Source organism: Medicago sativa, chromosome 4 (genome assembly GCF_051527215.1).
Source record: "Medicago sativa cultivar Bolivia chromosome 4, Bolivia_mono, whole genome shotgun sequence".
Classification (NCBI taxonomy): domain Eukaryota; kingdom Viridiplantae; phylum Streptophyta; class Magnoliopsida; order Fabales; family Fabaceae; genus Medicago; species Medicago sativa.
In genome coordinates this window covers 65067508-65084735 of record NC_140752.1, presented here as the reverse complement: position 1 = coordinate 65084735, position 17228 = coordinate 65067508, and the positions used below count along the sequence as shown (strand labels likewise).

Here is a 17228-nt window from a genome sequence, read left to right as displayed (position 1 = left end):
CTTACCTCTTGAAAAAGGAACCGATTGCGATATCTTTACAATTTTCAAATGAAACCTTGTTCCTCTACAATGTTTACAGATTAGCTTCGATAAGTCCTTCAACAAAAAAATGTATATTTTTGCATAAACATATCATGCATCACTTTGCATCCATAGTTTCTACTCAGTGTCTCACATTGTGTCTTCTCAATAAAAGGTCAATCCATCAGTCTACTCGTATCTACAACACTCAGGCAAATCAGAATGGATCATTTTGAACAAGAGAACCACAAGCTTCGTGAAGAGGTGACAACCCTCCGGGCCGAAAATGAGATTTTGAGGAACTTAGTGTCTTTGATTACGGTTGCACAGAGTCAACCATCATCTCTTCCTATTGTCAGTACTCAAGCTCAGACGGTTGCTTCCACAACTCCGATTTCAACAGTGTTTGCTAGTACTCCTCAACATGTTATGTTGGAAGGTTATCTCTGGAGCACACCTTTAAGTTCTGGTGAAATATTCCGTCCTGTTATCTCTAAGGTTCAAGCTCCTTTTGTGCAACAGACAACACCTATCTCTCAATCGGGCCCTTTGATCCCTCAAGCTGCTATGACCTATTCAGCTCCTTTGATTCATACTACTCAGCAGGGCCCTAGACCCATCTATCACTCAGGAAATGTGGTTGCATACGACCGGATAGCTGAATTGGAAGAAAAGTTTGACAAAATACAATTGGAATTGAAAGCTCTCCGTGGGAAAGAACTGTTTGGGAAAAATGCTTATGATCTTTGCTTGGTTCCCAATGTCGTGATACCACCCAAATTCAAGGTCCCTGATTTTGAGAAATACAAAGGGAACACTTGCCCTGAGCTTCATTTGATAATGTACGTGAGAAAGATGTCTGCTCAAGTAGGCAATGATGAGCTCCTTATCCACTGTTTCCAAGATAGTTTGACTGGTGCTGCACTGATATGGTACATGGGTCTGAGCAAGGATGATATCAAAACTTTCAGTGATTTGTGTGAGGCTTTCGTCCAGTGATATAATTACAACTTGCACTTGGCCCCAAATAGAAAGGAACTGCAGGCCATGACTCAGAATGATAATGAATCCTTCAAAGCTTATGCCCAACGTTGGAGAGATTTTGCTGAACAAGTCCGTCCACGTCTAGAAGAGAAAGAGTTGATCGAAATTTTCCTGGAAACTTTGGATCCGTTTTATATTGAGCATATGCTTGCAAGTGCATCTGGCAATTTCGCGGATATGATGACCGCAGGCATGCGTATTGAAGATTGGGTTCGAAAAGGACATTTGATCAAAGAAGTTGTTCCCACTGATGGTTCAGAAGAGGAAGACCAGGAAATGAGTGTGGCAGAAAGTCAACCTCAACAACAGTATCTGGCTTATCACCCTGTTGCCGCTGTTATGCCTGTCACAAATGCTCTGCAAAGTTCGGGTTATCAACCCCAGTTTCAACAATATCAACAACAGCCTCGTCAACGGGCTTCAAGGAAACAGGTCGATCCCATTCCCATGAAGTATGCAGAGTTGCTTCCAAAGTTGCTTGAAAGGAATTTGGTCTATACCAAGGCACCTCTGCCAATGCCAACAAAATTGTCAGCCCGTTACAGGCCCGACCTCTTTTGTGCTTTCCATCAAGGGGCACCAGGTCATGATATTGAGCACTGTTGTGCATTGCAGAAGATAGTTCAGAAGTTGATCCAGAAAAATCTCATACCTTTTGAAGAGTTTTGAATTTGAAGGTGCAAGTTAATCCGTTATCGGATCGTGGAACCTGATGTTGGTACATGGAATGTTTAGCTGCATTTGGGTCTTTATTGATGTTTATTTCTACTACTCATCTGTTTAATTAATATGTTTGTTTGTTGCTTTATGTTTTTCAAAAAAAAAAATCCTTTCGTCCCATCCGAGACGGAAGTGAACTTATTTAGGGCTTTTTGCTTTATGTATTTTCATCATTAATGAAAGGTCGCTTTGATCCCGACTTTGTTTTTATTTTGTGCTTTTTATGGAAAAATGGTAATACAAAAAACCAAAAAATTCTTTTTCTTTAATCATTTCCACATATTTGCATAATCATAATGTTTATATCAATAATCAAATCATGCATTAATTAACCCGTTGAACACTTAAACCCTGTACTCTCTCTCAACTTTGAGTTCCCTATGTTTGAGGCTGAAAAGGAGGATGATGAAGAAGTTTCCCAATAAGATTTCTCGCCTACTGGGGCATCTTGGCCATCGAAGCTACAAATATCAAGAAAGATTGTTCTGAATAGGACTTTCATGCGCAAAGACTGGCACGAGGCGCTACCGTCTGCCTTGCAGGGATATTGTACTTCAAGTGCACACTTCAACAGGGGCAACCCCCCCACCATCCCTCAGTATACAATATAAAGGCAATGCTTCACATGGAGGTCAAAGTCCCGGCAACGGAAGTTCCAATGAAAGCTAAACTTGATTGAAATTCGAAAGTGTTATTACCATGTGCCATAGACAGTTATATCAAGTATTCGACAAAGAAGGCTCGTCCCCGTGAATGTCAAGAAAATGGCTTTGTGCTCAAAAATATGTTACCCGATTCCAAGGGCAAATGGATGCCAAATTACAAAGAATAATGACAAACTTGTATATACCGATGCAGTCAAGAAATACTTTGTAAAAAAAAAAGGCTCGATAAGCCGCAAACCTTAAAAGGCGGCTTAGGCAAAAAAGAGCGTCTCGATGGACTGAAAACCCGAAAGGGCGGTCCATGCAAAAGTTAGAGACATGTAAAAAAAAAGAGTGATAAAAAAAATGTGTTTATCCTGATAGGTTGACACCCGCAAGGGCGACCTATGCAAAAGTTAAGGATTGTGACAAAGTAACTGCATCTGGTCGGACATGACTCACTCGGGGCAATCCAGTCGTCAAAAGATTTCCGACTTATGGCAAGGCATCTTCATCATATCAAGTATGATTCATCTGGGGCATCTTAACTGTCAAAGGACTCCCGATACGAAGCATCTGCAAAATCAAAGACTCGGAACAGTGGAATTCAAAGTTGTTAGAGAGCATAGCGGTTATTGTGTTCAATGTACCTTTTCCATATAATTACCATTTTCCAAACTTTTTTTTAATCCGTGGGGCCACGCCTTTGGCATGTCACCGCTCCATTTACATCTAATTTGAGCCTGTGCCCATTTATTTGAAATTCTCAGTTATTCTGCTTGCATAATTTTCTTCTATTTTTGATGTGAATACTCAAAGCAAAAATTTAAAACTTTTTTAATGTCTTTTGAAAAGCATAAACAACAGGTACATCTTCTTTGAACTTATGAGTAGTAGAAACATACATCAACATTTGTCTCAAGGGCAGTTAAACTCTGCAGGGTAAGCATGACCAAAAGCTGTGAGATGACCTCTGTCAAAAAAAATATACAAAAAAAAAAAAAGAGCTCGCTAAGTCGAAAACCCGAAAGGGCGGCTTAAGCCAAAAATGAGCGTCCCGGTGGATTGAAAACCCGAAAGGGCGGTCCAGGCAAAAATTAGGGGCAAACAAAAAAATATATTCCCGGTGGATTGAAAACCCGAAAGGGCGATCCAGGCAAAAGTTAGGGATTTTCAAAAAATATACAAAAAGAAAGTAAAAAAAAATACAAACAAACAAAGACAGAGGCATCACAGTTCAAGTGGGCCAAATGGAAAGAATGCACTTTGTGCTGGCTTACGAGTGGTGACTTTTGCCAGAATGGTTGATTGATGGGTTTTATCCCGAGAAATGGCGACTTTTGCCGGTGATTTGATGAATGGCGACTCCTGCCTATGGTTTAATTGACGGTGTCTCCCATCTGTGGCTTGATTGATGTATTTTATCGCTTAGAGATGGCGACTTCTGCCAAATTGTTGATTGATGAACTGTTTCCCCAAGTGGTTTGATTGTGGGGCATTCTGTCTCCAAACGGTTTGATTATGGGGCATTCTCCCTTCAGTGGTGTGATTATGGGTTGTTCCCTCACCAGTGGTCTGAGTATGAGCTTTATCCTGACACTGTTTAACTCATCTCCAGTAATGTTATCCCCAATGAAGACTGCAGAGTGTTTGTACCGCGGTGTCAGTCCATCTCTCATCTTACCTATCCTCTTTTGTTTCATCAAATTCACCTGTCATATACAGTCATACATTCATACATTTATGCATATAAACATTCATGCACATATTACATGCATTCAAATATCATTTATACATGGTCGCATTATCACCCAGTGTCTTATTTCAATTGTATCTCATAAAAAGTGTCATCCCCAATATGTTTGATTCAAAGTTCACCACCAATTAAATTCATTTCAAAGGGCAGGTCCCACCAAATTTTCATCTTTACCAAAAGTTTTTAATTACCCAATGTTTGTTCAAGCTTTGTGTTCGTCTTTACCAATTCTAAAGGTAATAGACATGTGTTTTCTATCTTGCTTCGTTTGTCTTTACCTAATTCACGGTAATAGACAGGTCTTTTACCTAATTCACGGTAATTGACTAATTTCCTTCTTGCATGTTTATCTTTACCTAATTCACGGTAACAGACAGGTCTTTTACCTAATTCACGGTAATTGACTAATTTCTTTCTTGCATTGTCTTTACCTAATTCACGGTAACAGACAGGTCTTTTACCTAATTCACGGTAATTGACTAATTTCTTTCTTGTTTGTCTTTACCTAATTCACGGTAATAGACAGGTCTTTTACCTAATTCACGGTAATTGACTATTTTCTTTCTTACATTGTTTGTCTTTACCTAATTCACGGTAATAGACAGGTCTTTTACCCAATTCACGGTAATTGACTAATTTCCTTCTTGCTATGTTTGTCTTTACCTAATTCACGGTAATAGACAGGTCTTTTACCCAATTCACGGTAATTGACTAATTTCTTTCTTGCATTGTCTTTACCTAATTCACGGTAATAGACAGGTCTTTTACCCAATTCACGGTAATTGACTAATTTCCTTCTTGCTATGTTTGTCTTTACCTAATTCACGGTAATAGACAGGTCTTTTACCCAATTCACGGTAATTGACTAATTTCTTTCTTGCATTGTCTTTACCTAATTCACGGTAACAGACAGGTCTTTTACCTAATTCACGGTAATTGACTAATTTCCTTCTTGCTATGTTTGTCTTTACCTAATTCACGGTAATAGACAGGTCTTTTACCCAATTCACGGTAATCGACTAATTTCTTTCTTGCATTGTCTTTACCTAATTCACGGTAGTAGACAGGTCTTTTACCCAATTCACGGTAATTGACTAATTTCCTTCTTGCTATGTTTGTCTTTACCTAATTCACGGTAATAGACAGGTCTTTTACCCAATTCACGGTAATCGACTAATTTCTTTCTTGCATTGTCTTTACCTAATTCACGGTAATAGACAGGTCTTTTACCCAATTCCCGGTAATTGACTAATTTCTTTCTTGCATTGTCATTGTCTAATTCACGGTAATCGACTGTTTTCCTTCATGCATTGTTTTTACCTAATTCACGGTAATAGACAGGTCTTTACCTAATTCACGGTAATAGACTAATTTCCATCGTATATTGTTTGTCTTTACCTAATTCATGGTAATTGACTGATTTCTTTCTTGCTCTGTTTGTCTTTACCAATTCTAAAGGTAACAGACATATGTCTTTTCTCCTTGTAATGTCGTATTTACCAATTCTAAAGGTAATAGACATGTGTTTATCTTTCTTGTGATGTCGTCTTTACTAATACTAAAGGTAATAGACATGTGTTTATCTTTCTTGTAATGCCGTCTTTACCAATCCTAAAGGTAATAGACATGTGTTTTTCTTTCTTGAGATGTCGTCTTTACCAATTCTAAAGGTAACAGACATGTGTTTATGTTTCTCGTAATGTCGTCTTTACTAATTCTAAAGGTAATAGACATGTGTTTATCTTTCTTGTGATGTCGTCTTTACCAATTTAAAGGTAATAGACAGTCTTTCCTCCCCAGTGATACTTATCAGTTTGTTCCCCAGTCCATTTATTTTCGTCACCTTTGCATTCATACTTGCATCACAAAGCATTCATATCAGCTATATTCATAATCATTGCATCCTTAGCATTTTAACGGGTCAAAATTGGGGTACTTAATATTTAAGTCTCTTCGACCCGTTGATTTAAAAATTTCATCTTTTAAATCTTCGTGACGAAGAAACTTAAATAGGGGCATCTGTCATACCCCAAATTTTGACCACTTTTCTCTGTTTTTACCCATTTTTATGCGTACTTTTAACGCCGAATAATTTCGTCATCTCAGCCAAAATTTTCGGCAGGTAGTTATTTTGAAAGGGCTCGTTTAGTTAAAAAATTGGATAGTTTTAATTTTTGTTATTTTTACTTATTATTTTTTATTATTTTACTTTTGTTTTCATTTATTTCTTTTTTATTATTTTAATCTTTTCTAAGAAAAGGTCACGTGAGTGACCAATTGTTTTTTCTTTCTAAGTTTTTTTCCTTTTCTTTTTAATGTTTATTCCAATTTATATTTTAAGTCATAGTTTGTGTCCTTGTGTCCATGTGGCCTCATATCACTTGTCCAAAAAGCATCCAAAGCATTTTCTTTCTCTCCAAGGTTCATTAAGGGCAGTCTTGTCTTTGTCCATTCATTCCATTTAACCTAGTTGGTCCCTATATATAGACCCCCAATCATTGATGAAAGGGGGCTGCACTGAAACCTACAATAAACAATTCCCAAATCGGCAGTCACAAGAAAATAGATCTAACACCATTATTTTTCAACTTTTATCAAGAAAAGTCAACCAAAATCCAACAATATCAACATTCCTTCATTTTCATTCTTATACCCATGAACAAAAAAGCTAATCATCAAGCATCGTCAAATCCCAATTGTCCAAAAACTGGTTCACCCCAATCTCATAACAACCAAACCGAATTGTTCAATTCCACCACTATAGAGAAGTGGCTGCGCCACTCTCATCTGTTCATCCTTCATCATTACAAACACCTTTAAACTTTCTCTTACGATTTTGGATCGAACCTTTTTTTCCAGAATCTATTAAGAACACTAAGAACACTTAAATCTCAAGTTCGAATCTGCCTTTATACAATCAACAAACATTTTTCCAAATACGCCTATAACACCACAAATCCAACAATTTCCATCACAATGACATCAAATTCGGTCCTTAAGCCATGAATTTCTCAAACTCATGACACTACAACAACTCACAAAAACTCACCGAACTCATACACCACAAAACCAAGCCGTTAAACTGACTCCATATCATCTTTCAACAATTGTTTTCGGATTCATCCTTCAACAACACAAACTGAGTTCGAATCGCACTTCAGCCTCAAAACCGAACTCGGACAACTACGGTGACACCAACCTGTTTTGGATCGGAAAGCTCAGCGAAGGAGCAAAACAGAAGCGGACCGGTGGTGCAAGTACAAGCTGTGATGAGATCGAGCAAGAAGAAGGAGAAAAGAACAGTAGCTGAACTGTCCAGATTGAAGAAGGTATAAGTGTTTGTTTCTTCATCATATATTCATGCTTTAAGCCTAGATCTACGCCTTGTTATTGTTTGATTTCAAAAACTGATTTCAAAATTGAGTAGAGAAGAGATAGAGGAGTAAGTTAGTTTATATGTGTTTGTTTGAATCGATTCATTGTACTATACGTTAGTTAGGAAGAATTTTGATTCATGTTGAAGTTATTTTGTGAAAAGGAAACATGGAGGAGGAAGGAAAGAGCAGCGATGCTGCTGAATTTTTAAGAAGAAGAAGCTTTTACCAAACTGGTTTTATGTTACCCTTGCTGGACCGGTTCGGTTGAACCGACCCGTTCCTGAACCGGTCCAACTCTTTGAATCAGCCCATGATACCTTGATCCTAAACCCAGTCTGCTACTGCTTGGCCCTTTCTCCTTCTGGACTTTGCATTTTGTGATTACCATATGCTTGTTGCACCCTCCTTTACATTAGTTTTCTAAGTATTTGTTTTCTTAAAACTCACGCACATTTTTTAAAGAAAAAAACTTATCTAATGTTCTTAATTTTATTCCATGCGTTTTAATCAGTGTCTCAATTTTCATACCATGCATTCCTTAACTTAATTTTTTTCTTATCTCATGCATTCAAATCTTTTCTTGCATTGTGCATTGTTTTACTATATAGTTTGTGCAGATTTTAGTCATGCTTCCATGAGTGTTTGTTCAAACCATTTTCTATATCATGCATTTTTATTGTAAAACTCATATAGTGCTTTGATTTTATTTCATATGTTTTGATTAGTGTTTTAATGCATATTTTTATCTAATTTATTTAGTAGTTAAATTTTTACCTCATGCATATTTTTTAGTTTACGTAGGCTTTTGAAAAGTTCACATCATGCATTATTGTTAATTTGGCTTTAAAATCATTTTATGCATCTTTTGTTTGTGGTTTCATCAAACATTCTTACAACCTAGCTTTAAAATTCAACTCTAGTTCCATGCATTTCAAATTTTTCACTCCATAATATCTTGTGTTAGCTTTGCTTTAATATTTCAATTTCTACTTCATGCATTGCTTTAAAATTTTTAACATCATGCATTGCTTTGGAATTTTATTCTAATATGTGATGTTTTTGAGTTTCTTATTATCTTGCTATATTGCTTTAATTCTAGATGACCTCATGCATTTTCTTTATGCTTGCATTTTACTTTAATTCCATGATTTTAGTGTGTATAACTAGGAAATGGGTGTATATTTTTACCATTGGCTTGTAGCTTGGCAAAGAGGCCATAGAATGTATCTAGGAATTTTTGTAATAATGTAGGTAACACAAGCACCGACACAAGCACCGACACTATCATTTTATTTATCGCTTTACTCTAGCTTTATTTTTCACGTTAGTACGCCAACTTTCCGTTAGTTAGGAAAAATCACTTTTATCTCAAAATTCAAATAAGTAAAGGTCAAATTATTTTTCTTAATAAACCTTGGATCCAAATCCAAGTTGTTTTCCCTTTATTTTCTTAATCAAATTCCTAAATGAACTTTAATTAAACCTAGACTAAATTTCTCAAATAAAATGAAACAACCTCACTTCTATTTTATTCTTCTATACCTTGAGGTCTCGCAACCATTCTTAAAACCTTTTTTCAAAATAAATTAAAATCAACCTAACCCACAAAAATATTTTTTGAGAGTGAACTACGATGGTTTTGATCCCTTTTAAGGGTACGTAGGCAAGGGTTTATTCCTTTCAAATCGATCAAATAAAAATGACAAAAACTCCTACTTCTTCTCCCTCCATTCTTTCACTTCAACTTTTAACAACAAATTTTCAAATAAAAATAAAGTTAGAAAGAGGTTCTCACGGAGTACCGTGAACGACGCGGGTGCCTAACACCTTCCCGAATCGTAACCAACCCCCGGATCCAAAAAGGGTTTTTCAATCTCATTTTTCCCTTCCCAAGAATAAAATCGAGCAAGTCCGGTAGATTGAAGGTTCAAGTCCGATCAATGGCTTGACACCCGAAAATCTTGGTCTACAATATATATATGATGAAAATGATCGAGAGAATAAGAATCGGTGAAAAGAGAAACAAAAATTTATTTTGTCAACTTGATTCCATAATCAATGATCCAAGAATAAATATTTTATCTCTCATATATTAAGTGGACTTGCCTTTGAGAGGATGGATATTATAAGAGACATTATTTTATTTTTTAATTGCTCCTTTGAAAATATTTTATCTCATTATATTGATTATAATTTTTCTTTTCTTATTGATTATATTTATAGTGGCATATACTAGATCTAGTTTGTCACACTTTTTTTAAGGATAAAGAAAAAAAACTGGACACATACTCATATTGTAACACCCTTAAACTCCACATACAATATTTAATCATAAATGCAACAATTAATCATATAACTTCAAAGTGTTACTCTTCGTTTGATCCAAAACATACAAAGTTCATCATGCTAATAAACAGTCGCAGCAGAAATAAAAGATCTAAACATACATAAAGTCAATAAGTCATATATCAAACTCAGCTACATCATTAAGTGAACTCAAAGGTTCCTTAAACATAATCCGAAACATAAATAAAATATCCTAACATCCTAATCAGAGCACCACTAGTTAAGACTCCAAAATCAAAGCTGTAAAAAGACCAAAAGGCGCTAAGCCGTCCTCGGGTACTCATATCAACTAAGCGTCCTCAACCTTCACGTCCACACCACGAGGATGTAGGCGACCAACAGCCATTGGAGGGTGAGATATACGTTCAACATAAAGGAAATACGAACGCATGTATAGTATTAGGATCACGACATCATATAAGCACATATTCATCTTAAGAAATATCATATTCACATGTATTCTCATTCGATTAATTAAATAAATATGAAAAAAATCTCAAATCATCATCACAAGGATATAACAAGTATTCACATCATCATTTTGTCACCAAATCGAATATATAGCATTCACACTTCATCACCATCGCCAAATCACATAATTACCACATGGACACACATAGTTATGTAGACATCTTTCACATAGATTCACATAGCCAAATACACAACTTCCACTTAGACTCATATGCCTGCACTTATCACCGTCACTTGGACATTGTTTTGGATATCGTGGTTATGTCACAGAGTGATCCCACCGTCACTTATCACTGTTACTTGAACTAACCATGATTGCATGAACATCTCATATGGATCGACAGTGCATATATTCATACGACTGAACAACTAATCATCAACAAAATCGTCACTTCATATATTCACCATCACTATTCATCATCATCATCATCATTTTCAACGTCACTATATCATCATCATCATTTTCATCGTCATTATATCATCATCATCATCATCATCATTATTTTCATCATCATCATATCCTTACATAATTACACTCATCAGCATTTGATATTCATAACACATCATGCTACTTCATCACACAACCTAACCTTACATCTCAATAACATTTCACTCATTCAATTACCATCCAACACAAATTACCATTAGACATATCACACTACTTGGTTTTCATTATGAAAAACATCCTTAGGTTGGTATAAATAAGTCCCCACCCATAATATCACATTTGGAAACATTTGGTTCTTCAAGCTTTTGTCCTCTTTCTCCTTAGATCCCCTTTTTCTTCCCTCTTGCCTCTTACTCCACAACTTTGCAAATGATTTTCTAACCCTAAATTGTGAAGACTACCACTCTTTTATATCCACATGTATTGGGTTTGGTTCACTTAACTCTTATTGGACTTAGTCACTATTCTTCCTCATAAAAATAACACTACACGTTTACTTCACTTAACCCCCCCCTCCCCCCCATATTACAACTCACTTCTATTCTCTTAATCCCTCCAAGTTTCTACTAACTTCATAAGAATACTCTCCGCTTCTAAATTACCTCTTAAATTACCAAAATATCTTTTACTCCTCAATCTCTAATAAAACCAACTAGCCCAACAATTCAAACACATCAAATAAATAATAATAAAATAAAAATCGGGATGTTACACATATTGTGTTTGTTACGCAATATTGTTTTTTTTTATCAAAGCACTAAAATATAAAAGACAGGAGATGCCTGAACCAATACAAGAGTCACATCGCGGAGAACTTATGAAAAGAAAAATCAAATCTATCCTTATAAAGGAAAGATCCTAAAAAACTAGACAGTTTATGACCATAATGCCACAACTGCTACAAGACTACCCTCCCTATGAAAAGTTATATAAAATAAATGACATTTCTAGCTATTCTATTGCAATAAAACCAGTTATTCCGTAGCTGCCAAGTCTATTTGGAAGGTACCCTTTTGGGCACGGGTCCTCATGCCGGCTGAGTTAAAGCTAGCAGGCTTCACTTTTCTCACATGTTTCTTCTTCTTTTTCTCTGCTTTAGTGCTCTCTGATAGGCTTGGATAGTGCTGCTCAAAGTCTGATACAATGGCTTCATCGTTGTCCTCTTCTACATCACCCTCTTCTACCTCATCCCCCCAAAATTTGGAAAGAATCTGCACACTCTTTTTGGCTGCAGTAGAAAGGGGTTTGGAAGCAGGGATAAAGGCTTGGCTTGAAGGGAGCTTGTCACTAGTTAAGCTAGCAAATTTGGTGGTTATAGGTTGCGGCATAGGAACGGGAGCTAATACAACATCCTATAGAGGAGTGACAATAGGTACATCATGGACAACCTTATGCATGTTAGATGAAACATCTAAGTTCTCCAATTCCTCAGACAAAGCCTCCCCCAAATCCACAAGATTCCCAACATCCAAAGAAGCAAATGAATTTTGTAGTTCCAGGCTCAAATTTTATGTACAGTCCTGCGCCATAGCTACAATGGTTTCATTGGATTGATTGACTCTAATGGTATCACAATGAGATGTAATTTGAGCTTGAGATGTAGGAGCAACCTCAGAATGGATGCCAACATCCACCTTCCGGGTTTAAATGACAGAGTTGTGTTTTAGGAGATTAGCTATGCCTTCAGTGTGAACCAAATTGGTAGAATGCACAACAGCTTTATTTTTAGTTTGATGGTTACCAACACAATTCAAGTCACTATACAGTTCTGGCATATTGAATGAAACTGAAACATTTTTCCTCTTGGAACTCGGCTGCACAAAATGAGTGAAGGTAGCTCCCTGCAATGTCAAGTTTATGCAATGATTGGTTGTGGGTGATGTAAGATAGTGAGGGACAGATGGATGCGTTCCTTTAGGATCAGCTGGGTGACCATGTTTAGCAAGAAAGTTTACAGTAGAGTGTGTTGAACCCTGAGTACTCACCCTTTTTTTACCTTGTGCAAAAGTTTCCTGGACCTTACCAACACCTAGCCGCTTGCATTGTTGAATGATATGACCCAAAGTCTTGCAATGTGAACAAAAGAGGGGTTGCCTCTCATACTGAATTTCTATAGGAAATGCGTAGCCTTCTCTTTCAACCAGCACCGAGTCATAGAGTTTCCCAGACATGTCAACATCTACTAGAACTCAAGCGTACATCCCAAAAAGCCTAGTCTTCGTAGCATCATCAATCAACAAAGGAGTACCAACCCCAGAGGCTATCTCAAGGAGTGTTTACTCCCTCCAATATTCTTGTGGCAAGTGCATCATTCTAATCCAGATTTGTGCGTGCGTTTGTTGCTGGGATTGGGTGTCAAAGTCTTGTGACCAGCAAAATAACCTCAGTATACCAGGTTTAAGAGATATTGTACCTTGTGCAAGAGCTTGCCTCATATATGCAATTGAATTGAACTTGAATTCGAAACAACCCCGTCCTAGAGGAGTTACAAATCAGTTGTTCAGATTCTTCCAGATACCCTTCAGTTTAATTCTCAGCATCTGTGTTGTAATAGGAACATCATTCTTCTGCATAGTGACTTTGCCATGAAGATGAGTGATGCAGTCCTTCATCTCAGGTTCGTATACTGCTTGGGTGATTCGGATACGAACCGTATCACCGAGAACCACACGCTGAGGGAACTGAGTCACATCGGAATCTCAACCCACCGCCACAGCTTGAGCGAAGGATTTTCTTAAAGCTTCCGGCACCGGTGTTTCTTTTGAAGCGAGAAACGGCCAAGGACAAATCGACGAAGCCATCCGAACTGAAAACCCAGATGAAAACCAGAGTCTGCCTGAGAAGAATAGCCTCCAGGAACAGCCAAACCTTGAAACCCGAAATAAGTGTAGGACCAAGCGAACAATCAAGGAAATTTGTGATGGTAGAAGAATGTGAGATCCGAACAATCTTTTACTGAATTCAAAGGTGAATTAATCGATGGTGTTTGAAGCTCTGGGTATTTCAATTTGGGAAGATAGGGTTTTAGAATTTTGATTGAAGATGGGTTTTGGATTGATCGATGGTGTTCGAAGCTTTGGGTGGTAATGGTTTTCATCGTTCCGTAGAACTCATTCCCACTCTAGTTCAGAAATTTGTTTTGTCTGTTACGCAATATATTTTGTGTGGTAACCAACAAAAAAATTGTGTTTGTTACACTTTTTTTAATATTTGAATTCACTCTCGCATCCACTATTTTGTTACATTTTCAAATTTACTTTTATCTATTTGTGATATGTGTTATTTGTATTGAAAGTTAAACGTAATTTTGGAAGGAGGAAAAGTCAGTCCAAATGAGCCAAAGAAAGCTATTTTCTTTATATATATATATATATATATATATATATATATATATATATATATTCCATTGATATAGAGCATTTGCAAGTTGGTGATTTGGTGTTTGTTCATCTTCGACACATGAATTTCCAGAAATTGGCATATGGAATCAGAGGATTTGAGGTGTTGGAAGCTGGTGAGTGGGTGAGCTAAGAGTTAGAAATCGGAAAAGTCTGTGAGAGAAGAAGGAAGACGGCAAGAGGATAAAGTTGCTAACATTCCTATGCAGCTATAAAAATAAGGTATCATGGTAAAGATTGATCTAATGGTTAGGATTTAACCCTCTCATCTCTCATTTTAAAAGGTCCTCTCACTTGATATGTCCTATATATATATATATATACTAGACCTTGCACCCGTGCTGCCGCACGGGTCATACAAATTGCATATGTGTAACCATGTTAAATTTTAAAAGCGACATAGATTGTTTGTATGGTTCAGAACGATAACTTTATCATCATTGCATGAATATGATCTTAATATATTTCAAGTTTGTAATGAAGCTATAAATAGTGGATGAGTTAACCCCTCATAATGTAAACTACTACACCATTATAATTGATTGTTTGTCTGCAATAAGTTTTTCCTAATATTAAAATCAGTAGTATAGCTTAATGGAATTACTAAAGATTGTTTCATTAATTTCTGTTTACTTCAGGAAATCATGGTTGAACTTCTGTAGATTAAACATTCGAACCAATTCTTTCAAAAAAAAAAACATTCGAACCAATGAACATTTCTTACATCAGATGGACTCTTGCATTGATTATTCTTACCATAAATTGAGCATAAGAACACACGCAAAGATGTTTAAGCTGACATTTGTTTTATAACGAATGATAGTTGAGTTGCAATCTTAATTAGAATTATATGTTAGCTCAGCATTGTGATTATTACTAATATATAGTTACTTGTTACTCATAAAATTATACTGGAAATAAAATTAATTAAACAATAGGAATTCTGAGTACATTCGACCCAGCTTATTTCATTCACCAATTCTAAAAAAGGACCACAATTGAACATGATTTAAAACAAACACTGAGCTACATGCTCAAGAACAAAGAGACAGGTGATGTATTCATAACACAAACCACAATTGAATTTGAAACACTTGATTACAATTGTCATTCTCTTAGTCTGAAGCATATCATCAACCAAAGAGACAACTGTTGAAGTTGTATTCTGGCTTATACATTGGGACACTTGCACTTCTCCACCATCAATTCTGGTTAGCAACCAAGGGCAGAGGTCAGTTAGAAACTAAAGTCCAGTAATAATTTAAAAAACTGAAAAAAAAACATACATAGACAAACTGAAATTATATTACTTAGACTTGAATTCAATAGCTTCTGGAATATCACCATCCAGCAGTAGTTTAGTTCCAAAAAAAGCATTCGAAACGCCCATGATTCCTTGATATTTTTTTAGCTTTGCATTGTTGGATCAAAACAATGACATGTGATGATGGATCATGAGCTGCCAGGAATGAATTCATCCTCTCAGCATAGTTAGCCCATAGTGTGCAATAAACCCTCCTACTTCTGAAACATACATATCACTTGGTTATTTCTCACCAAAATTTGCTGACATAAAAAATTGAGTAATTTTTAAACCACATACTCATAATCCTGCAGTGTAAGATCCATCAGCTTACTCCTGCGGCCATTGACATCCTTCTCTTTCAATTCATCTCTCTCGACGACTTGTCCAATCACATCTGCACGTAATGGATTGAAGGTAAAATGCTTATGTTCAAAAAATATTATATGCATGAACAAATGAAAAGAAAATTATTTACTGTCAGTTGTAATATCTATATGCTTAATATACTGCTCCAACTGTATACACTAACCGACAATCTTTTCCTCCCTCTCTTATATTTCATTAAAAGGGACGAAATCGAAATGATTCAAAGGAATGGTGCTTGCATCCACTTTAAGGAACTTTGTCTTGTCTATAAGGTTTAGCTTGAACCTATGTTGGGTAACCTGATACTTAAGATCATTTTTAGTCACCAAAACATTCTCAATGTCGTATGCAGATCCCTCTTCTACGTTTGACCTAATCTTTGGCACCAGATGTTTTTTAGCAGATGCTTGTATCTTCCCAAGCTGTTTTTTTGAAACAAACAAAGGTGAAACATAAGACAACTTGAGTCATATTTCATTTTTCAAAAAATAAGACCACATAATAGAATTTCAAAATACCAACCTTGTCATCAAGCAATAGCATGTGAATAAAGTTATCCTCATTTAGGTTGGTGAACTCAGGCACGGTCCAAACATGGACGACACGAACTCGAAGTTTGATGTTGATCTTCCAACAACAATGGCGGCAACAGGAATGATGAGTGGAGCCATGGTGGTAGCAAGCGCCTTACAGAAGTTCTGAACTAAGATATGCGAATTCAATGTTTAGTGGATACGTGAATAATAGAGTGATGATCATGGTCCATATATATAGCACAATTTGTGGTATCTCATTAAAATCCCACTACTCAACCAAACAGTCTTTGGTAACATCAGTTTTTTTTAGTGTTGGTCTAGCTTCATATTGAATGAGTAACGCTCTTCCCATTGAGAGTGAAAAGTCCCAATAATTAGAATTAAAAGTAGTTATGGCAATTGATATTCCATCAAAATAATTGCCACTAACATATGTATCTTTTCAATCAACCATGGGAAAATGATCTTTATCAATTCCAACTTACACACACGTGCTTTAGCATATGTATTAGAAATGAGAACAGTCAAATATTGCTTTGGAATATTTTTTTTTTTTTTTTAAACTAACATATCAATGTTTAGCCATCAATGTTAAATAATAATAAAATATTTTTTTTTATTAAACACCAAAAATCACTTTTATGAACAAAAATCCACTTTTATTAAATTCCCAAAGTCCACTCTTATTAAATATCAAAGAAATAATTTTTTTAATTAAAAACCAACATTTTTTTTAGTTTTCTTTTGGTAAATAATTATATACTTTATAGTGGTAATGTGTCAAATTTATCTTAG

General features: G+C 36.0%; 2 protein-coding genes and 1 pseudogene across 2 annotated transcripts; 2 read left to right on the top strand and 1 right to left on the bottom strand.

Moving 5' to 3' along the window:
* The first annotated feature begins 243 nt into the window (after positions 1–243).
* On the top strand, positions 244–1993 carry LOC146930774 (uncharacterized). Its single transcript, XM_085702245.1, has one exon. It carries the CDS (start codon positions 244–246, stop codon positions 1018–1020), a length of 777 nt encoding a protein of 258 aa, XP_085558371.1. The 3' UTR covers positions 1021–1993.
* On the top strand, positions 1069–1993 carry LOC146930775 (uncharacterized). The gene has a single exon (XM_085702246.1). It carries the CDS (start codon positions 1069–1071, stop codon positions 1732–1734), a length of 666 nt encoding a protein of 221 aa, XP_085558372.1. The 3' UTR covers positions 1735–1993.
* Positions 1994–13319: 11326 nt separating this feature from the next.
* Positions 13320–16568, bottom strand: LOC146930773 (uncharacterized; annotated as a pseudogene).
* Positions 16569–17228: the final 660 nt, after the last annotated feature.

Bases quoted from the DNA above. Each gene is read 5' to 3' on its own strand.
- LOC146930774 (XM_085702245.1), top strand. From the start codon at position 244: ATGGATCATTTTGAACAAGAGAACCACAAGCTTCGTGAAGAGGTGACA.
- LOC146930775 (XM_085702246.1), top strand. From the start codon at position 1,069: ATGACTCAGAATGATAATGAATCCTTCAAAGCTTATGCCCAACGTTGG.